The sequence below is a fragment of the Gobio gobio genome (assembly GCF_949357685.1).
Source record: "Gobio gobio genome assembly, chromosome: 18".
In the NCBI taxonomy this organism is placed as follows: Eukaryota; Metazoa; Chordata; class Actinopteri; order Cypriniformes; family Gobionidae; genus Gobio; species Gobio gobio.
In genome coordinates, this window is record NC_137111.1 from 37214604 (window position 1) to 37242392 (window position 27789).

General features: G+C 37.5%; 1 protein-coding gene across 4 annotated transcripts in view; it reads left to right on the forward strand.

The window, feature by feature from the left end:
• Nucleotides 1–27789, forward strand: part of atrn (attractin) — a 95458-nt gene that overhangs the window by 26242 nt on the left and 41427 nt on the right. The window contains exons 6-25 of one of the 4 annotated variants that reach the window (XM_079842625.1): nt 4708–4876; nt 5012–5102; nt 5387–5636; nt 8689–8872; nt 9563–9717; nt 11930–12014; nt 14227–14447; nt 16532–16647; nt 16756–16894; nt 17451–17632; nt 17790–18009; nt 19172–19357; nt 19596–19844; nt 21125–21262; nt 21360–21453; nt 21651–21703; nt 21938–22032; nt 23969–24047; nt 24163–24320; nt 26316–27714. In XM_079842625.1, coding sequence (XP_079698751.1) covers nt 4708–4876; nt 5012–5102; nt 5387–5636; nt 8689–8872; nt 9563–9717; nt 11930–12014; nt 14227–14447; nt 16532–16647; nt 16756–16894; nt 17451–17632; nt 17790–18009; nt 19172–19357; nt 19596–19844; nt 21125–21262; nt 21360–21453; nt 21651–21703; nt 21938–22032; nt 23969–24047; nt 24163–24320; nt 26316–26336 — 2885 coding nt within the window. In that variant the 3' untranslated portion in view covers nt 26337–27714. Of the gene's footprint in view, nt 1–4707; nt 4877–5011; nt 5103–5386; nt 5637–8688; nt 8873–9562; nt 9718–11929; nt 12015–14226; nt 14448–16525; nt 16648–16755; nt 16895–17450; nt 17633–17789; nt 18010–19171; nt 19358–19595; nt 19845–21124; nt 21263–21359; nt 21454–21650; nt 21704–21937; nt 22033–23968; nt 24048–24162; nt 24321–26315; nt 27715–27789 lie in introns of those variants that run through there. The other 3 variants (XM_079842624.1, XM_079842622.1, XM_079842623.1) reach the window with 3 other exon arrangements.

Below are 27789 nucleotides of genomic sequence, written 5' to 3' on the forward strand. Positions count from 1 at the left end.
AACTTAATACTGTATGTAAGCTGTTCTATAAACAGGACACGTTAAAAGACATTTAAGGAGTATGTCCATCAGTTTTGTTTGTAAATGTTCTGTAATTCACTCACAGTTCTTGGAATCTGATGATCTCTTTTGGTTTCCCTAATTGTTTCCTGCCTCTCTTCTCCCTCGGATCTCTGTTTCAATCTCTCCGCCTCTAGTGTTGTTTGGGTTTGCGTGAAAGAAAGTACTCTATGTACTAATACTGTTTGCCGAAGGGCTGTGTTTTGGAAAAATGCCTATGTTCTAATACTTGACTACTCCTGATGAGCTCTGATAAGCCAAATGTGCAAAAATACAGGTGGTTCAAGGTCCTTGTGCGTGTCTTAAAATTTGCACATATTTAGATGACATCAACAAGTAGGTACAAAGAGTACTAGACAACTAAATCCTGCCAGCACCAAAACAGGGCAGAGACTGCAACCCTCTACGGACACACTGAAGCTTGAGTTGCCATTGGCTAGTACAATTTTATTTTACTCTCCTGTCTTTTTTACATGGCAATCAAGAATAATGCAAATGAAAACAATCTACATTAATATAATATATAAATATAAAATATAATTTCCAAAATATGAATAGGGAAAAGTATAATTTGGAGAAGTATTGAAAAAAGAAAGCAGGGTATGGAAAAATATTTTCATTTTCATTTATAAAAGAAAATTAAGAATGGAATGAAAATACATTTGTTATTCAAGAAGGGTGTTTTTATGGCAGCTGTTTATTGATTCTTTAGTGATTGTCAAACACGACTGAATGAATTAAAGGTCATTATGCAAAATGTAGGTTTTAAGTGTTTGTTTTTTTTAGGTGCGATATTCTTAGCACTCACTGTATTACAGAGCCTCTAAAAGGACCTTTGCAAAAATAAAAAAATGTACAGACTTCCGTGTGCTCACGAGAAACCCTTAAACTTAGCACATAGCACAATGCACACTGAGCCACTATTGCGCCATCAGCCTATTCTGCGGTGTGCTTTCTTGGCCGCCTCAGAGTATGTGTTAAAGCAGACCTAAGGCCTTGAAATATGATGTACTTCCCTAACAAAAGCCACATTTTTTACAGTACCAGTATTTCTTATAGACCCTTGAACTTGGCAAATAGTATAGCAAATAGGCAGAATAGTATTGTCATCAGCACATTTCCTTTCATGATTTGTTGGCTGCCACAGAGAATGTGTTAAATTGGACATTAGGCCTTGATATTTGAAGTATAACCCTAAGGAAAGCCAAGTTTTGAGCAAATAGATCTCTATTAATTAATGTGCATCCATGCTCTTGTTTTCATCGTAGAATAAAATGGCAGTGACACACAAAGGAAATCTGTATGTTGTCACTTTGAGAAAATCATTGAAAAAAACCTCTGAGAAAATTCAAATATCTATAGATGACTGTAGTATATATCAAATATAAAGCTTAAAAGAATGCTTTATGAAGCATTTATGTTTAATATGGTCTGAAAATCTATAGAGATGTTTGAAATTTTGAAATGGAAAATGTGTAGGGACCCTGTATTAAAGACAAGTAAACAGTCTGTAATAAAATAAGAACAAATAATCAAACTACACAAAATATAATGGTACAAAAGAACAAATATAGAAATTAAATAAATGGTGCTTTTCAGGTAGATCTAACAGTAGTGTTGGATACAGATTAGGTACGGAAATAAAGTATTATATTGATAAAGTATTCAAATGTAAAATAACAGCATAATCTTCACTGCATACATTAAATATAGATGAATCCTTATTAAAGTTACAAAATTAACATTTGATTAACATTAAAAACAGACAGCAGCAGGTATATTAGGCTGGTGTCACTTTAAGTCTAATGCACGGATCCAATATACTGATACTGTTACACGTGTGTTTTCTATCTTCACTGTTTACATTCACTTAAGACACAACTGACTATGTTTACTAGGATGCTCGCCAAGATGGGCATTTTGACATCATTTTGTGTGAAATTGTCTAAGCGCAAGAAGACGTGAAAGGGCTCAAATCAGTATTTCTGGCTTTCTGTCAGAGAACAGAGTGAACTGATCACTGGTCATTTCTATATTTATTGGTTTAAATCTAATCTAAATCTAATTTCAAATATTATTATGACCGTCCCACAGTGTGCACAGGATGAAATGTTATACATATTATATGTGAGGAAAATAAAGAAAATTAAAAATGCTAGCTATGAAGTTAACCCTTCAGCTGTTTATTCCAAAAATATTCGGAAAAGGTATATTTTCTAGTCCGCAGGGGCCGAAATGCTCATACTTGAAGAAACACCCAATCGCTCAGACTCCGTAATTGTTTCTGTGGCAACACTTATAACATCTAAATGGACCTATGATTGATAGACCATTAAATAATTTTATCACTGCTGTAGCAAAGCTCAAGGCACAGGGAAGGAAGATGCTGACTGCCGCATATAAACATAATAAAACCGCAACGCAAGTGTCCCAGGCCTGGCACTCTCTCACCCTTTACTGTCATGGATCCTCCTTATATCCTTCTGGAGTTCCTCTGTGGGACTCGACCTGTGTGCCGCGCAGGTATCTCTCATTAACATTTGCTCCATCCGCCCAGCATTACGCCACAACGACATTAATTAATCTCTGTTTGCTCTCCCAAACTGTTTACGAATGAAAAGTGCACCATATAGCATCAGCCTACAGTAAAATGGCATATGAAAAAGAAATTAGGTCTTCCTAACTTACTATAACTTTTGAGGCCGCTGCCATTTTGACTCTTTTTCTTATATAACATCACAAATCTGAGGTTTCAAAATTGTGAGTTTCCCGCTTATAATTACGAGGTTGACGAAGACGTGAAATTTTTAAAAAATTTTATTACGTTAAATATGACTTGGAGCCGCTGAACCTCAGTCTTGGGGAGAGCTCTGCTGCCTACTGAGCCATGAAAGTATGAGTCTCTCGCTCTCATATCTGAGCTCTTTCTGGCTATCATCTCTAGCTCCCCCTCCTCTCTTCCTCTTTCAGATCTGTGGAAGTGTTTAATTCCCCATCTGTGAACAACAGGTTGAGCCACACTCAGAGCTGACTCATATTTCAAGTTCCTCCCTGGTTTCCTGGTCATTTTTATACATTTTCAAGCACAGCCATCTTTGTGTATCTTTTTAGTGTTTTATATTTCTGTACATTTAGTCAATTAGCCAAGCTTACTTCCACTGCTTGATTTGCATAATGTTCAATTCAAAGCAAAAACGACATGTTTAATATTCTGATCTATTATGACTGTTGATTGGTCAGAGGAGAACTGGCACCCTGACTGAGCCTGGTTTCTCCCAAGGTTTATTTTTCTCCATTAGGTCGCCTGATGGGGTTTTGGTTTCCTTGCCACTGTTGCCTCTGGCTTGGCTTGCTCAGTTGGGGACACTAAATTTCACTAAATATTTCTTAATTTTTTCAACTAAATATCCAAATAAATCTAATTACTAAACTTAATTAACCATATAAACTAAATTACTGATCTAAAGCCCACACTGTCTGTATGATAATTGAAATGAACTGATGAGATCACCGTTTTCTCTGGAATGGCTATACAGCTGAATAAAATTCTGTTGCATTATTTTGCTGTTTAACACTGTAAAGCTGCTTTGAAACCATCTGCATTGTTAAAAGCGCTATACAAGTAAACTTGACTTGACTTGACTATGAGTAAAGGAGTTGTTTGGCAAAGTATCAGCTTGGACTGAGAAATATTGTGAATATTCATAATCATATATTCAAAAGTTTATTCTCACACAGACTGCAATTATTTTATTCAAAATAATATAAGTAGTTGTAAAATGTCTCTCAGTTCGTTTGAGTTTAATGTGAGACCAAGTATTCACTAGAGGGCTCAAATCTGGACCAAAACATGATCCCGATGGACTTGTTTACAAGCCACTTCTTGGTTTTCTTTGCAATTTGGGCAGGAGCATTGTCTTAAAAAAAAACATATGATTATTCCTCTTTAGATACAGTTTACAGATTTTTTTTTTCAGTTTGGGAATAGTCATTTTGACAAACTTTCTTGCAATTAGAACTGTGATTTGATTGCATTGATCATCTGGAGCGCTGCAGCGGCACTACTTAAAGTGAAAGCGCAAACCATTTAAATCACCATATCACTGTTAGTTTTAGTAGTATTATTATTCAAAGTGTATAGATGGTTTATTCTTATATGTTAAGTGCATTAAAGGGATAGTTCACCCTATCCCTGAAAATTATCCCATGATTTACTCACCCTCAAGCCATCCTAGGTATATAGGACGAACACCGAGTTATATTATAAAATATCATTGCTCTTCCAAGCTTTATAATGGTAGTGAATGGCGCTCCTGATTTTGTAGTCTAAAAACGTGCATCCATCATAAAAGTAATCCACGAGACTCCAGAGGGTTAATAAAGGCCTTCTGAAGCAAAGCAATAGGTTTTTAAGCTATTTTTGTAAACCAAAATAACTATCTTCTGGCAGACGGCCTACACAAGTTGACTTAGCCAAAACAGTAACCCCTGATGCGATGTATGCACCAATGGCTTTTTAAGTGGTGCATTTGCTTAAATTTGGCTAATTTCATGCAATATTACAATCAAATATCTATCACGCACACACACATACCATTACTTGACTTACCCTGCCCTAGTGATAGTCAGAACATGTGTCTATTTTAGGTCTGGACTGTTCAATATCTGTACCAGCAAATGTTTCGTTCTGGACACGTGAGGAATACAGCTGGCATGGCTTGGCGCGGGCGTCCCATAAGGCTGTGGTTCATGAAGACGTGATGTGGGTGATAGGTGGACATGTGTTTAATTACACACACTACCAGATGGTGACTGCGTGAGTACACACACACACACACACACACACACACACACACACACACACACACACACACTCTTAAACAAGCAGACGTACCATATGATGATAACTTCACTGGTTCAGAGTTTCCCTTTCTCCTTTACTGTGGCTCAGGTTCAACATCTCCTCTCAAAGTTGGATGTCATTAAACCGGTCCGTCAACTCTGTAACTGGACGCTACGGTCATTCTCTCTCCCTGCATGAGGTTTGTTAATAGATGAGATGGTGTTTAATACTGTTCTTCTACTCAAAAGTCTTCATTATAATGTCTTGTCAAAGCCAAAATGCTCTGCCAGGCCTGTTTAACACTTTTAAGGATTGTTTTGACACTTTAATTTTCTAGTTTTAGATGATTCCTTTAGTATACCGTGTATTTACATAATGATTTTCATGTTGAAAACCCACTGTATTTATTCTGCACACGCATTGAACTGAGACCTGTTTCGCTCTGATCTCTCAAGTTATTTGTCTTTGTGTGCATACATACAGGATAAAATCTACATGTACGGTGGGAAGATCGACTCCACAGGAAACGTGACATCAGAACTGTGGGTGTTCCACACGCGGAACCAGACGTGGGTTCTGCTGAGTCTGCGTGCTAAAGAGCAGTATGCAGTCGTGGGCCACTCTGCACACACCGTCCAGCTCCAACCCAATGGATCGGAGCCAGTCATACTGGTCGTCTTCGGACACTGCCCACTTTATGGATACATCAGCCTAGTGCAGCAATACAACATTGGTCAGTAGCACGCAGTAGTGATATTAAAGTACTCTACAGGGCGATACATTGAATATGTACATTATTATTGTGATTATTTTGCTGTCAGTATATAATTAGGGAATATTGTAAATATTGCAATTAGGCTTGCTGCGATAGTTGGTGTTGCCGGTGTTCAGGCGCAACACCGGTTACATCACTTGCCCACTGCGGCACCACCCCCACCGTCGTAAAATTAAAGGTGTCATGAACTGGCTTTTTTTTTAAAATGTATACTGTTGTCTGAGGTCAACTTATTACGTTCGTGTGGTTTTTACATTCAAAAACATCATAATGAATAAGTAATAGGTTATTTTCTACTCTGGTTTTGAGCCTCTTTGAAAAACACTGGGATTTGATGGGCGTGCTGCACTGAACACTTGGAAGTAAATGCCCACGGCTAGGATTGGATAAGATTTGCATATTTAATGAGCTTCAGCTACCGTCAGTCCCAGGAATCGTCTGGAGGAAATGCTCGGAGGACTCGCAAAATATCAAACAAACACAATGATTAAATCACACACACACACACACTCTCGCGGACACACACACACTCGCGTGAACGCGGAGACACACACACTCGCGCCTGGCCCATAACGCTACAAGTCCGATCACGAGTGAACCAATTCAATAACACCTTCTCCACCCTGTGACAGCGTGCTAACTGCTAAGGTATGTAATCAATAGATTTCCAACGATCTGTAATGCTATGCAAAACTAACACACAAAAAAACATGTTTTAGCCTACTCACATAAGTGTGTGTTCAGAAGGAAGCTTATGCAGGGACAATCCTTAGCTCACGAGTCGGTGGGCGGGGCTACAGAAGCATATTTATCTGTAGAGGCGGCGTCTAGGTCCTATTACGTAAGAGATCCGCATATCCTGAGAGCTCTCGTTTTCTGGGCCTGGTGTCAATAAAAACTTTTCTTTGACTAACAAGGAAGTTTTCAGCTCTGAAACTTACAGGATATTCTTATATTACCATGACCTTTTATATATCAAAAGCTCAAGGGAAAGTGGATTCCTCAGTTCATCACCCCTTTAAATCATTTAGTTCAGTTATAGAACAGACACTACAATTAAAAACCAAACGTGTCTGCTTAATACAGCACGAGCCGAACGAGAGTCGCAGCACAAACTAGCAGCAGGAGTCAGATTTCATTTATCACGAGAGCGAGGAGCTGATTGACAAAATTATCACAGAAGATTTGGTTTCAAAGGGAAATGTAAAAGCGCCTATTTAAGGGAGTTGTGGTTGTGCGTTTCATTAAGAATAATAGGCTAATGGACCCACCATTCAAGCAACCCGCCCCCGAATTGGCGCTCATTCTAAACCGAAAGTAAAATGTGCACGGCCACACTCATTAATTCAAGTCCGCACTGTCATTAGCGGTGCATGTCCACTGGTACGCTTTCAGTTATCCCCGGCAGGGCATTTAAATCGCTAATTCTAAACCGAAAGTAAAATGCGCACGGCCGCTGACGTGTTGTCACACGATTAATCAGTGGGAAATGTCCTCACCGTCACATCCCTAATTGCAATGTTTAGCTTAGTTTTCAAAAGACAGCAGCCATATTGAAATGTGAGATTAAATCTGTGTTGAGGAAAGTTACTTTTTTTTAAAAGTAATGCATTAATATTGTGTTACTCACTAAAAAAAGTAACTGATTGAGTTAGTTACATTTTATGGAAAGTAAATTGTTACATTAGTTTTGTGTAAAGGCCCTTTCACACCTAAAACATCTAATGAATAAGCCTCAGGCTGAAGGAAATGCAAATGTATACCTGTACAGTAGAGGCAGCAGCTAAAACAAACCTTTTAGCCATTCTGGATTGCAGAAGAATAGGACGCAGGAGAAGAAAGTTCCACATTCTTTCTTAAGCCATAAAAACTAAAAAGTGTGATGTATAACTTATTTTTGCACCTTAGTACGGTTGAATTGAGTCATCGAAGGTCAGAAGCACAGACATTGCTTAAAATGAGATTAAATACATAGTGTGTTTTTGTAAATATTTATTTATTGCAGGTTTGTGTGATTTTTCTGAGTTTCTGAGTCTTAAGTTTTCCCTGTTTTATTCGTTTTGAGGAATACTGAATCTGTTTTGTGCAAGTGAGATGAGTTAAAATCTGATACTATATGTCAGAATATATAATATCGAATATAGTGAAAATTTAGAAAGAATATTGAGATTTTTAGCCCTTCTTGACAGATAAATCAGCCGAGTACTTTTTGTGTCAATTATTGTGTAATTACTGGTCTCTGTTCATATACATGGCTGTTGCACTGCATATTTTCCCTTTTTTCCAGCATTTTGCATCATGCACGTTATGCCATTTAAGATGGCATGTGAAAAAATCCCTCCTTTTTAAAAAAAAAAAAAAAGTACCTTTTAAAAACAGGCCCCAGGACACCTGTGTCCTGTTTCATTCAGCCTGGCTGTTTGAATGGAAGAATTCATCATCCCTTGTGAAAGCACCCTAATCCTTTTTATAAAATGAAGTGCTATCCTGGACAGAGAAGTCACAGTGAACAGTTGTGACCCAGTTTCTGTCCGATGAATCAGACCGCTAGGTACCGCAGAGACTGACTCTGTCATTCATCACAAAATTAAAATGAGGCCCCTTTTTGAAATAATTTGTGTAAAGTGTTTTGCAGTTTCAAATCATGATTGATGGTTTGTCATTTGTGTGAGGGAGATGAGACTAGGGATAGTTAGTTTTCACCTTTTGGTTTATAACAGTGAATGGATGCCAGTGTGGTTTGAAATTAACATAAAAAACTACTGCTAGGGCAAACAAGCATTTGTTCAATTAGGTTTTTGACTCTACCGTATAGATACTGATGTAGTCCTCAAGTGACAAGTTATCCCTGTTCTGGCATGTTTGCGGCAATTGTATTTTAAACTCTACTGCCCTCTGGTGTTCTAAAGGAAGAGCAACATCAAAAATAGTTGTAACTATTTATTAGGAGAACCAATTGTTGCATTTCTTACTTCACTAACTCTCTTACTTCTCATTTTTCCCTTTGCAGTAACGAACACTTGGAGCGTTTTGGAGACTAGTGGGGCGCTGGTTCAGGGTGGCTATGGGCACAGCAGTGTGTACGACCCCCAAACCCGCTCCATCTACATCCACGGAGGCTACAAAGCTTTCAGCGCCAATAAATATGGCCTGGCCGGAGACTTGTACCAATATAATGTGGACAAGAAACTGTGGTGCGTTGAGTGGCATTACACCTTTAATTTGACACTGATATTTTGACTTTAGCATATTAAGTCTATGCTTAAAAATGAGTTGCTTATTTTGCATTTTTAATCTAATATTATGTAAAGGGGGGGATAAAACACTTCAAAGTAAATGAAATAATGTCACAATATTACCTCATTGATATTTTATTGTATACTAGAAATGGAATACACTACCTTTCAAATGTTTAATATCATAAAAAAAACAACATACTTTTATTCAGCAAGGATGACAGTAAAGACATCTATAATGTTACAAAATATTATATTTAAAATATGTGCTGTTCTTTCACACCTCCTATTCGTTAAAGAACTTAAGTGATATTTTACCAGAAAAGATTTTTAGAATTTTTATCATATGTTAACGTGTACTTTTTTTTCTATTTATGCAACTTTTGTAGTTCCGCTTTTGCAAAAAATGCTGACATGGCATTAAAAAAGCTATATTATTAATATTAATTAAAGAATCCTGAGGGGGGAAAACTGTATCAAGGTTTTGACAAAAAAAATAGACAGCACAACTGTTTTTAACATTGATAATAAGAAGACATGTTTCTTGAGCAGCAAATCAGTGTATTAGAATGAATACGGCTTACATTTTAACATAGTCTGACTTTGTTCTGTTGCTTTCCGCTGATGATGTTTCTGATTGACCTGTAGGTTTATTCTGAGGGACAGTGGTTTTTTCCGTTACCTCCACACGTCAGTGATCGTCGGCGGGAACATATTCGTGTTTGGAGGGAACACACACAATGACACTTCAATGAGCCACGGAGCAAAGTGCTTCTCCTCAGACTTTATAGCGTACAACCTGGGTGAGTACCATACACAATCTGTGTCACCTGAATATTCAAATCACACATCTCCTGTACTTCAGTGTAGGACTGGACAGCATGACAATATGTTATGTAACTTGAGGCCTGGCTATACTACCGTGCATAAGTTTAGACGGATGAATTGTACACATGCGCAGTACAATTGCTTTTTTTGTACCAGACGTCAGAGGGCAGCACTGAGCATTTATCCAATAGTGTGATGGAAAAGAGATGATAACGTTTATCACACCTAATTTTTCACACCAAACATTTGTCTTGGTGTGAGTTTTTATTAATTTATTATGAACACTGTTATATTGCTTCCATCAAGTTCCAAATAAAGAGACATTTTTTAATTAGATTAGAAGTATAGGACATTTTTGCATATTTGCTGAATTCCCAAGTTGAATTTCAGGAAAAATAAAAACTAAATTGTGTGTGGTTATGGCCTTAATTATCAGCCTAGCACATCTTTTCAATTTCTATACCATTGACTTTCTGCATCCTCTACACACACACACACACACACACACACACACACACACACACACACACACACACACACACATACACACACACACACATATATATATATATATATATATATATATATATATATATATATATATATATATATATATATATATATATATATATATCTAATATCTCTATCTTTCACAATATTGAACAGCAGAGGAGACAAACCGTAATTGGATTTCTGTGCGTGTAGCAGCAAGCCATTAAGGACTGAAATGCACTCATCAGGGGGGCTCTTGCAGAAGGATGCGTGATCTTCAAGCCATTATTTTATGATTGACACATTTGAGTTCTGTAATCTCCAGGGATCGTAGACATGCCTGTCTGCTGGTATTCGCTTTTCATGTAGATAATGAGAGATACTGTGATGTCAGACTAGATGCACTACAAGCAGAATATGATGTGTGGGTGGAAATTTAGAGCGTCTTTGAGAAGTTTGTAGAGCCTGTATAAAATACAAGAAGCTTTAAACACATCAGAAGTGTCTGCGATTGCTTATTCGTCATTATATGTCACTCCTCGTCTAAATTTCTTTCTCTTGTTCTTCCCATGCCAACTTCTCTTTAGTGTTGCAGGCTAGTGCTGTGGTAATCTGTAATTAAGTAGAGGCCAGTCTCGGCCCTGGGGGTAATTGCTCTATCCTTACGAGCTGAACTCAATCATACTGGCCCACACAAGGATGCTGAATTCGATTTGTCAGAAAGTTCGCCAGCAGAGGGCAGTGACTTGTCACACAGACACACTGCACTAATAGCAGTCATTTCTCTTCATGCTTCTCTAACTTCAGTTAGATTAGCCACAAACTCCTTCTATTTGTAGGAAAGAGATTATTTGAAATTAAAGGGATAGTTCAATCTAAAATGAAAATCATCATTTATTCCCCACGGTGGTGTTCTAATGCAGTATGCCATTCTTTCTTTTTCAGACCACAAAGGAGAAATGTAAAAAAAAAACTTGCCTATATAACGTCAGTGAATAGCGACCGGCATCAAGCTTTTTAAAAAATATGCAAAAGTATCACAGAATGGCCCCATGTGACGCATTGCATAGTACAAATGTTCTGGGGGTATACGATAAGGTTTGGTGAAAAAACAAACTGAAATGTAATGTATTTCATGAATATCCTGACCTTGGCTGTAAAACAGCTTGATGCTGGTCACTATTCACTGCCATTATATAAAGGAGCGCAAGCAGGACATTCTTTTATTTGATTAATTCTCCCATTGTGGTCCGAAAACGAAAGGAGGTCATACAGAATAAGAACAACACCAGGGTGAGTAAATGATGATTTATTTTTCATTTTAGCATGAACTATTAATTTAAGTTTCAGCTTAAAATGCAGCCAGGTCGTTTTACAAAAATGCAGGGGGTTGGGGAAACCGGAAATGTTCACTTTTATCACATTAAAATGTTACCTTGTTTTAGTGTACAAGTAAATGTGCCTCATAGTCCCTGTACTTCTTCACAGGTCATCAATTTATGTATAGCCCCAGGATGAAGGTTGGTCTTATGAATATTCATTGGGTAACGCGAGTAGAGCAACGATTAGTCTTAGCTAATTAATATTCATGAGCTCAGTCTTCTCTATAGTGATGTCTCTAAATTGTGTTCCAGCAGCACTGGGTGGATGTGTCTGAAAGGAGATTCACTTTGTCTGCCATTTTCTCTTTTCTAGCTTGTGATGAGTGGACTGTACTGCCCAATCCAGATCTTCACCATGATGTCAACCGTTTTGGCCACTCCGCTGTGTATCACAATGGGTAATTTCAGTTTTTAATGCCCTCAGTAAGCATCTAGTCTCACTTATGATAGCTTGTTTTAGATTAAACATTATGGACACCATTGTAAAGGAATAGTTAGGGTTATATGCACTACCGTTCAGAATCTTGGGGTCAGTAAAAAAATTTTTTGTTTTGAAATGTATACTTTTATTAATCAAGGATGCATTCATTTGATCAAAAGTTACAGTAAAAACATTAATATGTGCATTATAATTCAAATAAATGCTGTTCGGGATTTTTTTTTTTTTTTCCACAAAAATATTAAGCAGCACAACTGTTTTGAGCATTGATAATAATACTAAATGTTTCTTGAGCACCAAAATCAGTATATTAGAATGATTTCTGAAGGAACATATGACACTGTAATTCAGTTTTGCCATCAGAGGAATAAATTAGATTTTAAAATGTATTCAAATAGAAAACATTTATTTTACAGTATAATAATGTTTCACCATGTTTCTGTATATTTGACCAAATAAATGCAGCCTTGGTGAGAACAAGACACGTCTTACCTCAAACTTTTAAACGGTTGTGTAACTTTAAACTCTACTAACATGTGTGCTGTTCAATACCACAGAAAATAAATTTGACTGATTCTCTCAATATCTAAAACAAAGTGAAATTGTTTACAATAATGCACTTTCATGGGAAGTCTGTGGCAGTAATATACATTAACTAGGAGTGTAAGAATTCCCTCATGTCACGATTCCATACATATCACGATACTGAACTCACGATACGATATTATTGCGATACTCCAAGACATATGGTAAAAGGTTAACAAAAAAAGTACTGTTGATTTTAAAAAGCTAAATTTGGTGTTACATTGGGGTTGGAAATTAATAGGCCTGGACTTGGTGCTGGTAACCCAATGCACAGGGCAATGGTGACACCAAAATATAAAAATTCATGATTCTGAAGCTGAAAATACATAATTATTTGCTTGCACTTGGTCACTGACTAGTTACCAGTAAAAAGTGGCCTACATTATTTTAAATATAACAAGACATTTATCATATTCCCCTATTGCATTAGCATACATTATATTCAACAGTATATATAGTAGTTTAATGTAATACTGACACTAAATCTAAAATTTTCATCTTGGCTAAACTATCACTATCAACAATACAATTTTGTATTGTGATATATTGTGACACAATATATTGTTACATCTTTAACATTAACTGGAATTAATGTAAAACAATTTTATTTTCAAAATGATAGACTTGACACTTTGTTAGAATGAGGCAAATGTGACTAGAATAATTTTTTGCCTTGTCTGCTTAAAGTTAAATCATACTGTATTATGGGAAACCATGTTTCATGTGAAAATACAGAGAAGGGTCATAGGGTCATTTGGGTACCACATAACCAAATGTTTATTGAATTAAAAATCAAACCCACCTCAAAGGAGTGATTTACAACTTGTATGCTAATAATTTGTATTGAATAACTTCGGTAAATGATTTAACAAAATGAGCAGTGTATGTATATTTTTGCTTTCAAATCCTCTGTTAACCTACCATACAAACATAAGCAGGCGGTTTGCTTTATTACCAACAGAGTTGAAATGATTTCCTCAGCTAATTGACAGCATCCCACTGATGCTTAAGTTATATTGAGTCCCGGATATTCCTCTTTGAAAGTGTTTCTATTTCTGTGGTACTTGAGCAGTCATAGTAAATATGAAGTCTATATTTAAATCTGCCTGTAATCTCCTTCCGTACGGATTAGTCAAATTAAGTCATAATTCCAAATAATTATCCATAAATAACACATCTTATTATTAGTGCTGCAATTTGCCAGCTGAACAAACAGTCTTTAACCGCAGATATCCTCACAGTTGCACACACTCACAGAAGACTTTCTCCTGTGAGATTTTGATGTAAGCTCACTGTGATCTGTATTCTTGCTCATGATTCCCAGCGTCATTGTCAGTGCTGATATGACCACTGAGTGACTCCTCTGTGGGGAGCTGTGGCACAACACAGCTTTTCCTGTTTGACTTGTCAGTCTCATACGCTTTATTCATCACTTCTCCCAACTTCCTTTATTCCGCATTCATGCTGCCCTCTTCCTCCTCACCCTTCATCTCTCTCCCCTCCCATCTCTCGCAGTCCTCTCTCATTCTTTCAGATATATGTGAGGTTAATTGGTGTCTCTTTTTGTGCGTGTGTGTGTGTGTCAGGGTGATGTACGTGTATGGAGGCTTTAACAGCCTGATGCTCAGCGATTTGCTGAGGTTCACCCCTGCGAGCTGCGCTGCTTTCTCTGGGCACCGGGAGTGTGTGAAGGCTGTGCCTGGCGTGAAGTGTGTGTGGAACTCCTCTACCTCCACCTGTATGTCCTGGGAGGCAGCGGCACCCCATGACACCGAGATCTTGAGAAACACCTGCAGTCCCAGAGGGTGTAAGTGAAGGGAACCTGACGGACGTCTGCTTTTTTGTATCTTTAGAACTATTTAGACAGGATTACATTTTGAAACTGTTTGAGTTACTATTATTACCATAAGAAATCTGTCCTTTTATGTTGCAATACAACTAGGATTTAAGATCACTGTAGTTTTCACTGAGATGGGAGTGTCTATTTTGAGCTAATGGCTTATGCTTGAATGCCAAAACGTTTTATTTACGCTACTGTTCAAAAGGTTGGAGTCAGTAAGATTTTATTAAAGTAATTAATTATTTTATTCAGCAATTACACTTTCAATTGATCAAAAGTGACATTTATAATGTTACCAAAGATTTGTTTTTCGAATAAATGGTGTCGTTTGGAACTTCCTATTCATCAAAGAATCCTAAAAAAAAGGTATCGCAGTTTTCACAAAAATATTAGGCAGCTTTAGTGTTTTCTACATTAATGATAATAAATGTTTATTGAGCAGCAAATCAGAATATTATTATTATAATTTTTTTTTAAGGATCATGTGAGTAATTAATGCAGAAAATTCAGCTCTGCCATCACAAGAATAGATTACATTGTAAAATACTAGGGATGTAACAATATCAAAATCTTGCGGTACGATAATACCTTGGTATAAAGTCCATGGTACGATATTTATTGCGATTTTGATTTCAAACATTTATACTTTTTTTTTTTTTTAAAGACAAATGAAGACTTGGAAAAAAGTGGCATAAGTCTTTATTAAACAATAGATTTAGATTTAGATCACGACATTTTGAACATAATTTAAAATAAAATTTAACTAAAATCTAAATAACAGATTTATTTCCAAAACATTAACGATTTTCAATAACTTTGTTGTACACACAACTTAATAAAAAATTACAATATTTCAAGATTTAATTGAACCACCTGTATGTAAATTGACTACGTGTGTCACAGAACAATAAAACTGAATTTTAACATCAAATGAGATACCGTGTTTACTACAGTATGCGCATCGTTGTAAATCTGTTCGTCATATAAAGCCATCATGTCTCTTCAGAAAACTTGGATTTGGATTACCGCTCGATTGATTATTTTTTACAATGCCTTATGACATTTTACATTTTTCTTAGATCTTTTAAGTTTTAGGGAAATTGACTTTAAATGGAGGTACAGAAATCTTATTAAAAAATTTTGGTTTCTTCATTGGATGTCTTCAAATCTCATAGGTTTGAAACGACATGTAGATGACAGAATTTACATTTTTTGGTGATTTATACTTTATAAATGCAGTAAGATGAGACTTGAATAAAACTGTATCGCGAGTCATATCATTTACATCAACGATACATATTGCATTTTTATACCGCGATAAAGTACTGTATATTAAATTTAGAAAACCAGTTATTTTTAAATTGTACAGTTTCATAATATTAATTTTTAAAAAAAGTTAAAAAATGAATCAAATCGAAGCAGCTTTACGTGGCCTGTCATGCTGAAAATTAGTTAAAATTATGAAATTATCACTAAGAATTATGAATTGTCAATGATTCTCTTAATTGACTGATGACTGGTTCTCTTAATTTATGGGGTTTGTTGCAACTGGCTGCTGGCTCTCCTTATTAATTTGATGGATACCAGCAGACAGTATTTGTGCCACAGAGTGTTATTTTTCCCAGAAAGTTGTCAAAAAGGGGAGATCCCTGGAGGATCGAGATTTGGTGTGCTCCATGTCAACCTTTCTCACTCGTTGTGACAACTAACCTATGCCAATCCCACACCATACACGCGTCAAAGTAGCCAGAGCAACTTTGCTCTATTTACGGATATGGCGAGTCACACGCATGCAATTTCCCGCAAAAAAAAATATCCCATCAGTTCTAAAATATAAACGTTTATAAGTGGCTTACCATAGTGAATCAGGGTAAGACACAAAAAAAAGTTACCTAGTGTACTTTTAATGACCTGTGAGATGGAGTTACAACAGATTTATCTAGAGGATTAGCAGTATGTGTCACTATTGTTTCAGAGTATGGCATCACTAAATGCACAGTTACTGCCACAGGCATTGTATGCAGTAATTTATGTGTGTTTTTCAGATGCAGATGGTGAAAAGTGTGACCAATATTCAGACTGCTACAGCTGTACAGCCAACACCAACAGCTGCCAGTGGTGTGCAGCACTCTGTGTGTCTGGTCATAGTAACTGCACCAGTTCTCTGGTAAGAATGAACATTTAATAAACCATGACTTTCAATTTTCAAAAAAATTCAATTTATGAATTTATAATTCTTTGCTCTGACATGTTTAATCTGTGTACCGGGCTACAGGGGGGGATAATGGAGTATGAGGCATGTCCAAAGGATAACCCCTCCTCAGTGTGCAGCAAGAGGACCAGCTGTAAAAGTTGTGCCACAGATCAGAACTGCCAATGGGAGATGAGAAACCAAGAGTGCACTACCCTGCCTGGTAATGAACACGAGCTATGTGGTTAACTAATCCATTGACATTCAAATCATATGAGATATGATTCAATAATGTTCACCCTTGAAGTGGTCAATGACTTCAGTACAGTGCCAGTTCTGCTCGCTCACAAAAACTACTGTTATAATCTATAACAGCAATACTGTGTATAATATAATATAACGGTAATATATATATAAATAATATATAATGAAGCGGTCTACCCTGCACAATGAACCTCTTACTTATTTATAATGAGAGAATTCACGAGAGTGCAGAACTCGGCGCTCTGAACAAAACAAAAGACAACAAAATAAAAATAAATCTTTGATGTGAGCAGATCGAAATGTAATGCTGCAATCAACCCTTTTTTTTTTTTTACATTTCACTTTAATTATGACTGTCGTAATAGATGTAGGGGCTTTATTTGCCTCCTTTTCCTTAATTTGGTGGGCATTTATGATCATTTTGGTGTCATTTTTGCCCCAATCCCCTGTTAATTTCCGGCCCTGCTCATATGTTACTCTGGAGCCCTGATAATTATACCATGTTTGTGTTTTAGGGAATATCTGCGGGGAGAGTTGGCACCTGGTTGGGAATTCATGTCTAAAACTCATCACTGCCAAGGACTCGTATGACAACGCTAAACTGGTGTGTCGTAGTCACCAGGCAGTGCTGGCATCTCTCACCACACAGAAGAAAGTCCAGTTCGTCCTCAAAGAGATGCACAACAGATCATTGCAAGTGAGTTTGTGGCACACTTTCATAGAGTCTTTGGTCTTCATAACATGTAGTGGTCGTTGTCACCTGGGGGGTTTTGTAAGGCACTAGTCTGCTTTGGATGTAAAGCACATTAAAAATGTTATACTGAATTGAATATGAATTGTCCTGTGTGCTGCAGTCAAAAGCGCTGATCACCCCGTGGGTGGGTCTGAGGAAGATTAATGTCTCCTACTGGTGCTGGGAGGATATGTCCCCCTTCACCAACTCCACGCTGCAGTGGTTGCCGGGCGAGCCCAGTGACGCTGGTTTTTGTGGGTACCTGGCTGAGCCCGCTTTCAACGGACTGAAGGCAGCGACCTGTGTCAACTCTGTGAATGGGAGTCTGTGTGAACGTCCAAGTGAGAGAGATGCACATACACACCCAGCATTGACCAGTACTACCAGTATTTTTCTGATTAACAGAAATCAAAATGTTGTCGATTTTTCAAAAATGAATAATGTTCATGTTATGTTATGTTATGTTATGTTTTATGTTGTGATGTTATGTATATCATTTAGATATTTAATAACCTATAACCTATATATTGTATATTACATCTGTTTCATTTAATATTTTACTAATATTGTATAGAATTTTCTGAATTGTCGTGGAAAAAATAAACTGTCATTAACATGGTGAAGCCATGTTAACAAGCACCGTCCTTCGGATGAGACCTTAAACCCAGGATGTCCTTCGATAAAGAGTAGCGTTGTAACCCCGGCATCCTGGCCAAATTTGCCCATTGGCCCCTCTCCATCATGGCCTCCTAATCATCCCCATATACAATTGGCTTCATCACTCTGTCTCCTCTCCACCAATCAGCTGGTGTGTGGTGAGCGTTTTGGCGCAATATGAAATGACAAAAACCAAAGCCCCTCACTCTGACTTTTATACTCTTATTTCAATGGGTGAGGGCCAATAACACAAAACACAATAACAAACTCCTTAGTTGGTGTTATCTGCAGCTGTCACACCTTCAGTGAAAACACAACTTTCCGAGAACTTGGTCATGGTTACAGAAAACGAACACTAGTTCTGTTGAGAAGAGTATCAAAGGTTATCAAACAAAAGTGTTTACTACAGAAAACTAGTAGTAAAACCCGTTATATTTAACGAAAGCATTTAATATAAGCTTAATATAATTAAAAACGTCTTATATGGTTCACAGAGTCCATGTTCAAAATTCCTTACACACATTTCAAATGTATGTTAATTATATTATTACCAATTACCAATTTAAAAACCTGTCATTATTATATTTTATATTAGATTTGTTACATTTAATATTTTACTAATATTTAATATAATGTTCTGTTTTCAAAATTTTGTTCTTGTTTTCAAAAATATATTATATTATATTAATTATATTATATCGCCCATTGGCATCAGTTATTGAAAAACCTTTTATTACCCATAATTAAAAAAATGAGCTGAACATTATTTTGGTGTTGGTTTTTGATATGAGACTCTCTCTCTCGTGTACCTTTTCTTTAATTCTCTCTTTCTCTCTGTTCTTGTAGCGAACCACAGTGTGAAACAGTGTCGGACGCCCTGTGCCCTTCGCTCTTCCTGTAATGAGTGCACCAGTGGGAGCTCAGAGTGCATGTGGTGCAGTAACATGAGGCAGTGCGTGGACTCTAATGCTTATGTGGCATCCTTTCCCTACGGCCAGTGCATGGAGTGGTACACCATGAACAGCTGCCCACGTACGTCTGGCTCTCATTTAGTTTATTCATGCCTGTCAGTCTGTGTCTTGTTTTGTCTCTTTGTACATCTCTTTGAACATTAGCACGTCATGTTTATTCACTTGTAATGGACAAAGCAGTCTTTCCAGCTGACATAAAATCAATTCAGATTCATAACTTGACACTACTGTCAAGGGTTCACTTTGAGATGATTGCTTTGCATGACCCCCTTTGATTAACAGATGTGTTTTTATTGTAGCGGAGAATTGTTCTGGCTACAAGACCTGTGGTTACTGTTTGGACCAGCCTGGCTGTGGGTGGTGCACTGATCCCAGCAATACAGGACGGGGCCAGTGTATAGAGGGCTCTTACCGCGGTCCAATCCAGACACTCTTCCACGCTCCTTCATCTTCAGGCCCCTCGCTCATTCCTGCCCCTCAGCCAATGCTGAACGTGAGCTTGTGCCCGCTAGAGGGCAACTACAACTGGTCCTTCATCCAGTGCCCAGGTAAAACTTATGTGACACACATTTGAGTATTAGTAGAATGCTAGTATGCTGTTAGGGTTTGGGTTCTCATAAGTTGACATGTACTTGCAAAGTTACTTTAAGTTAACAGAATGTTTAAAGTGGACCATTGAAATAGTCATAGACCATAGTCAAATCTGTGCCGCCATGGTTTCATAATGAACTGAAAATATTTCAAAACTTCATAACACAAAAAGTCTCGAATGTTGTTTTGCAGCATTGCTTTGGCAACGTATTTATCAAACAAACTAAAATCAAAAGCCCTTATCAAATGTAATTAATAAATTAAATTAATTAGATTTAATGAAGTATATAGTCAGGGGGAAAAAAGGGGAAGTGCGTACTTTGCTCAGGCGATCAGCTTGTGATCTGGTGTTTTCTGCAGCTCAAAACGGCTCAGTTCACGGGGACTAAACACCAGTTATGCATTATTTTCACATTTGCATAATTTGCAACATTGTTGTTGGAAGATTATAACAGTATTTGACTAGATTTGTAATGAGATGCGTTTGTAATCCTTTTTCTACCATAACGGTAGTTTTCTGTCAAAATGAAAGCTTCAGGGTTTAAAGGGTTAGTTCGCCCAAAAATGAAACTTCTGTCTCAGCCTCATGTCGCTCTAAACCCGTAAAACCTTCGTTCATCTTCAGAACACAAATGAAGATCTTTTTGATGAAATCCGAGAGCTCTCTGACCCCACATAGACACAACAACCACTTTCAAGGCCCAGAAAGGTAGTAAAGAGATCGTTAAAATATTCCATCTGACTCCAGTGGTTCAACCTTAATGTTATGAAGCAACCAGAATACTTTTTGTGTGCAAAAACAACGACTTTATTCAACAATCTCTTTTCCTTCGTGACACTCTCTTATGCTATTTGCGTTGTTGTGCTATTCACACAGTTCAGCGCTTCCGATTTCTACTGCAGAATGGTGGCGCGCGATCCCATGAACGCATGCGCTTGCGTGAATCGCGTACGAGAGTGTCTCGGAAGAGAAGAGATTGTTGAACAAAGTCATTTTTGGTTGTTTTTTTGAACACAAAAAGTATTGTTGTCGTTTCATATCATTAAGGTTGAACCACTGGAGTCACATGGACTATTTTAACAATCTCTTTACAGCCTTTACTCTAATTGAATCATCAAATAGCTGAAATAGCCAGATATATTACAGTTTGACTTCTGATAATTTTGCATCTTTATAGAATTGTTTTTGTTTCTTTTGAATTGTTCCGTTTAATCAGTCTGTTCCTCTCTCATACAGCGTGCCAGTGTAACGGGCACAGCTCTTGTGTCAACGAGAGTGTGTGTGAGCGTTGCGAGGACCTCACCACGGGCAAACAGTGTGAGAGCTGCATCTCCGGTTACTATGGTGATCCCACAAATGGGGGCAGCTGTCAGCGTAAGTCTAAACACAAGCCCATGCCAAAATACAGTTGACTTTTGTTGGCCATTTGGTAGGGACTCAACTGTATGTGTGTTTTGTTGATCATTTCCAGCGTGTAAGTGCAACGGCCATGCCAGCATGTGTAACTCTAACAATGGCAAGTGCTTCTGTACCACCAAGGGCATCAAAGGAGACCGCTGCCATGTGTAAGTGCACACACACACACACACACACACACACACACACACACTCAGTCTCTTGAGGCTTTCTCCACTCTGCCATTAGGAGTAATTTGTCAAATATACGTCAGATAGCTTATCGTTATCTTGTCTCTATCAAACTCTGTTCCCTCTAATTCTATTCATTTTTACACTGAGCTCTTTTGTTTCGTTCGATCTCTCAGGTGTGAGGTGGAGAACCGTTACCAGGGCAACCCTCTGAAGGGAACGTGTTATTGTGAGTATGTCAGTGCAGCGGCTGATGGCTGTTCATTGTGGCTCTTTTATTTAGTCATTTTCAGAACTACTCATTTTCCTGACTGACCCAGACAGAAAGCACAAACCTGTGCACGTTTGTCAATCTGTGAAAATATCCAGATATTAACGTCTCAGAGTAATACTTTTCCAATATTATCTCTCAACCATTTTCTTCTTTCACACACACTACTATATCTTTATCTCCAACACACAGACACTCTGCTGATAGACTACCAGTTTACCTTCAGTTTGTCACAGGAGGACGACCGGTACTACACTGCCATCAACTTTGTGGCAACTCCGGATGAGGTGCGTTACGCTGAAAAGACGCTGTTCAAAAAGCGTTTTTTCCCCCCATAGTCATACTTTTGTGGTCAACTGGGTGTCAATAAATCAAGACCGACATCTTAGCTTGATTTGTAAACACGATTGATCTTGTTATGATCTAATGGAACTTCACTGTTGAACAGAGGAAATTGTACATCATGAGGGTGCTTTACCAAGGACATGTTCATAAGTTAAAATTGGGTAGAAACAGAATGCAGCTAATTTATTACTTTTTTCACATTTGTATTGCTCCCAAACAGTACATAAATGCAGACTTGGTGAGCATAAGAGAGAGACTCAACTTTTGAACAATAGTGTAGATATTTTGCTGGAAATTCACCCTCAAAATATTTGATATATTACATAAGTTTGTAAACATTACATTTGTTTATTGTTGTTAAATGTTTTTGAAAGAAGTTTCTTATGTTCACCAAGGCTGCATTTAGTTAATCAAGAGCCAACAGTAAAACAATTTAAAATAACTATTTTCCATATAATGGCTGCTGATAATTTAGTTTATAACAGAAATACATTACATTATAGAATTATATTAATTCATGTTCTATAATGTAATTTATCCCTGTGATTTAAAAATAATAATAATAATTTTCAGCATCTCTAATCTTTTACTCCAGTCTTAGGTGTCACATGATCCTTCAGAATTCATTCGAATATGCTGATTTTCTGCTAGAGAAACATTTATTATTATTATTATCAATGCTGAAAACAGTTTTTGCTGCTTAACATTTTGGTGGAAACAATACTATTAAAAAATTTGTGGTATTGTACTGGGTAGATGTGGTGAAGGCAATTAGGTCAATAATCGGCAGAGAACTTGAGTTTAATTTCAGCGTTATATATTTAGGAAATCTACCAACAGGGCTGAGAAAGACAGATATTCGTTACAAATACTTTTAGCAGGTAGCAAGAAAGCAATAACTAGGAAATGGCTAGGTAAAGAGTCCCCGACAATTGCCGAATGGATAGAAATAGTACAGGAAATGTATGTTATGGAACATTTGACTTTCTCTCTGAGACATGCCAGGAGGAAATGTGAAGCATATTGGAAAAACTGTATATCTTATCTGAACACAAATTGAGATGTATATGTCTTGTTTTTTTTTTGGTTTTACATGATGTTGAGCATTTCTGGGAATCTATGACGATTTTGCCTGGTGTTCCTTGGTCTGTCTGTTTTTTCTTTCCCTTTTTTTTGTTTTTGTATATAAAAAAAAAACATTTGTGGTAAGATTTGTGGAAAAAAGAAATAAATATTTTTATTATTACTTTTATTCATCAAGGATACATTAAGTTGATCAAGAGTGACAGTGAAGACATTTATAATGCTTCTATTTAATAATGATGATAATAATGTGTGTGTGTGTGTGTGTGTGTGTGTGTGTGTGTGTGTGTGTGTGTGTGTGTGTGTGTGTGTGTGTGTGTGTGTGTGTGTGTGTGTGTGTGTGTGTGTGTGTGTGTGTGTGTGTGTGTGTGTGTGTGTGTGTGTGTGTGTGTGTGTGTGTGTGTATATATTTATAATAAATCAATTTAATAAATGCAAAAAAGCTGTTCACATGTCATATATATATATAATAAATCAATTTAATGAATGCAAAAAAGCTGTTCACTGAACTATTCATCAAAGAATCCTGAAAAAAGTATCACCATTTGTTAAGCAGCACAGCCGTTTTCAACATTGATAATAATAATAAGAAATGTCATCTGAGCACCTAATCAGCAAAATAAAAGGATTTCTGAAGGATCATGTGACACTGAAGACTGGAGTAATGATGCTGAAAATTCAGCTTTGCCATCATAAGAATACATTTTTATTTATTTTATAAATGTATTTATTTTAACATGTATTTAGTTTTTAGTTTTTTTTTTTGTCTGAATGTCTTTTGGGTTTCCTTTTCAGCAAAATCGAGATCTGGATATGTTCATTAATGCCTCAAAAAACTTTAACCTCAACATCACATGGGCTACCAGCTTTGCAGGTATGGACCCCCCCCCCACATGTGTTAAACATTGTGATCACATCATAAATGATCTGTGTGTGCAGTTGAATCTCTCTTTCTTCCTCTCACCCTGCATTGCCTCCTTTCTGAGCAGCTGGGACTCAAGCTGGTGAGGAAATCCCTATAGTCTCCCGCAGCAACATAAAGGAGTTCAAGGAAAGCTTCTCCAACGAGAAATTCGATTTCCGTAGCAATGCCAACATTACCTTCTACGTTTACGTCAGCAACTTCACCTGGCCAGTCAAAATCCAGGTGAGAGGAGTTTGCACGTTATTGGGTCTGGCGACGTACACAGAGAAAATGTCACGACTGTGTGTGTGTGTGCGAGCGCCAAGTAAACATCAGCAAGGGTCTTCGTGTTTTGTTTTGCTTTCTTATCTGCTGCTTCCGTCTGTAAATTCACCAAGGCCATGTCCTTTTATTTTTTCTCATATATCTTTGGCCTTTTCTGTCTGGTCTGGAATTAATTTGGCAGAGCTTTACTTTCCCTCCCTCTTCTCTTCTCCTCTCCTCCTCTTTTCCTTTCCCCCTCCTCTCTTCCTTTGCTTTGGAAAGTGATCTAGCTTACCCTCCTGTGCTCGGACGCTGAAACTCAGAGTTTGTGTTTGATTGTCCGTCCACTATTCTAGAGCACGTTCTCTCCTCAGCTCATGGAGAAAGGGTGAATTTTACAGGTAACGCTTATTGTCTCTCTCGCTCGCCTTTGCCTTCTAGAACTGACCTTTGGATTCCACGTTTTATCTAACAGAGAATGTTTGTGCAGATCCGAGAGCGAATATGGGCAGGGGTTGCGCCGTGGTAACTCTGGAGGACAGAGGGGCTTTTGTCAGGAGTTTAGAGGAGAACGACGAGAGCGTTGGGCTGGAGAAAAACGCAGCGTTCAAAACCTGCTCTGTAAACATGGCAGGCTGAGACTGAGCGTGTCAGAAGGAATGTTAAGTTGAAACACATGCTTATTTGAAAGCGAGACTGAGGGAAGAGCCTGAGAGGAATAAGAGAGATCAGAAAGTTCAGAAGAAGCACAATTCCATCCTTCTGTTTCTGCCTCTTGTTTTCTTTTTTCCTATGGTCAGAGTCTGTGCGGCCTGTGTAGTTTTTGGCCGGTGATTTGGAAGTGTGTGTGCGTGTGAATCTAAACAGGAGTATAGTAGGAGCGTTCATGTGCTGACTTTATGTGCGTGAATGTTATTTAAAAGCAAAATTTACAAGTTAAATTTCACCCCCAAATTAAAAGATCCTTTATTTTACATAAACCTATTTATTTATTTACTTATTTATTTAATTAATTAATTTATTTATTTAAAGAATTACTATGGTTTTGTGTGTTTCATGTTTGTTCATTATTCTCAATTCATAAGATCCTCTACTGGATTAAAGTCATTTTGTTCTTTATTACAGTCAGGGGTGGAAATGGGGATGGAGTCCGGGAATTAAAAGGATTTCTATATTTCATCCACTCAATAGTCTACAATATAATAGCCACATAAACGTAGCGTAATATATAATAATACAAACGTAGCAGGATATTCTGTTATATTGGCTGCACAATGTCGACTTTTGTGATTGGCCAATACCGGCAGACCGCAGCCAATGGAAATGCTTCTCCATTGGTGCACGTCTTATTCCTCACAGAACTTCAAAGCAGACCGCTTGAGGTAAATGATCTGGAATGATGAACTGTGATTTTGACCGAAAATCTGAATAGACGTAACTTTAACAAATGCCATTACAGAAACTTTGAAATGGATAAAGCAGTGTTAACGTACCTGAAATTATCTGCTCTACAAATAATAATAAATGATCATCAAAAAATTATCTGGCCGTCTTGCCCGAAAAGGGCTTGAATTTTCATTATGTATCGAGTGAAAACCATAACACATCCTTATCAGGAGCAGCTAAACGCTGGATTTTCAAAAGTATGTGAAATTCGCGGCTCCATTGTTGCAGTAAACTTGCACAACATTCTTGAATGAATAATTTATAGACGCATGCCGGTCTGTTATTGTTGGGACACCGACTTTACAGTTTCACGCACCTAAACATGACGTGGAACCTCGACCAATGAAAGCTGCGATAGAGACCAGACCTTCTGCCGTGAGGTCTGAAGGCCTGGCTATGCGAGATGCAGCACACCGCTGCGCAAGGATCTTTAATCCAACATCACATATGACAACACAGTCATTTTTTAACAAAGCAAATAAATGGAAAATAAAAGTAGAATTTAAATGTCTTTCTGTTATTCTTCAGATAGCTGGTGCTTACCGCTGATTGCTGTAGCCTGTGGAGGTGACCGCCTGTCTGGAGACATTATCTTTTGTGGACATTTTTAAGCTTTTGTTCCATTACCCTGTCTCACAGTTTTAATGGAAATGCATGGTTGCACTTGCATCATATTCATCTTCTGTAGTTTGCAATATCCAGTGTTGCTTGCAATGTATTAATGTTACTGATAAGTGTCCGGACACTTTGAGAAGAACTTCTTGTCTCCTCATTCCCTTTACCTTACAACTAGATTCACCTTTACATGTTTAACAATTGTTCATTTTCAAAGCACTAAACTGAGATGTACTGTAACCATCCAAACAATTCTACAGTTTTCTTTAACCTGAGGACAATTTATTTAGGTTTCTGTAACCTCTTAAACTGTGCATGCACCACATATGTAGATTCCTAAACGATGTATGTTTAATTTGAATCTCCAAGCAGAGATTCTGTACCCCAAATAATAATAATAAAAAGAACAATTTAAAGGGAACATGAAATTATTTTAACGTTATTATAGATTATAAAGGTTTTTGTAATTAAATGCATTCGAACGGTCATCTAAAGGTCACCTCCCCCCAAAAAAACACCTTTCCAAATTAGAGTCCGTCTAGTCTAGTGAATTGTGGCCATTTCCGCCGTTGATTACAGTAAAATAATATTGCAGTACAACAAATGCTACCACTGTGTTTTAAATACAATATAAATAAAATTATAATTATGTATTCACATCATTTTTTTGGCTTTATTGCGCAAAATTTTGTGATGAAATATGACTAAAGTAAAGTTGCTTTTTTCTAGCCTGACAAGCCAGACCCACATCAAGATGTTTGGTCTGGAAACTCACCATTGACAGGGCTCAATCCGAGGGGCGGGATAAACGCTTGTCTGTCAAATTCCCTCTGCACGCAATTGGATAGCGCCACAACCAACCGAGACGGAGCTAACGTTAGTTGATAGATTAAACTCTGAATGCATCTTCCTTTCTTACGAATGACATCAGTGCCGTTCTTTCCTCAAAGAAAAGCTTAACTCCAAGTCTTCCAGAGTAGCGGCCAAAACCGATTTGAAAGACGCTGATCGTCAGCTTCTTTGTTTACCTGTAGCACCAAGAACCTCCGCAACTCCGCTCCGTCATTTATGTTAAGCCCGCCCACCGACTCTACACACGCTGTGATTGGCCTGACCAGAGTTTGGTTTTTCCAGCTCTGAGGTCTACCGAGAGTTGCTAGACTACACTCACGGCAAAATAAATTTTCTGCCGCTAGGGTGCGTCTAGATTTCAAGGTTAGCTTTTTTCAACAGTCGTACAACATTTGCATAGAAGCTGACGATACCCTCCGCTTATTTACCAAGGCGAAATTAACGAATAATGAATCTATGGATATATCCACACAAAATAAAACATTGTCGCTTATACGTCTGAAAAAGGGAGGATTTTTTAGTGCTAATCAATGTA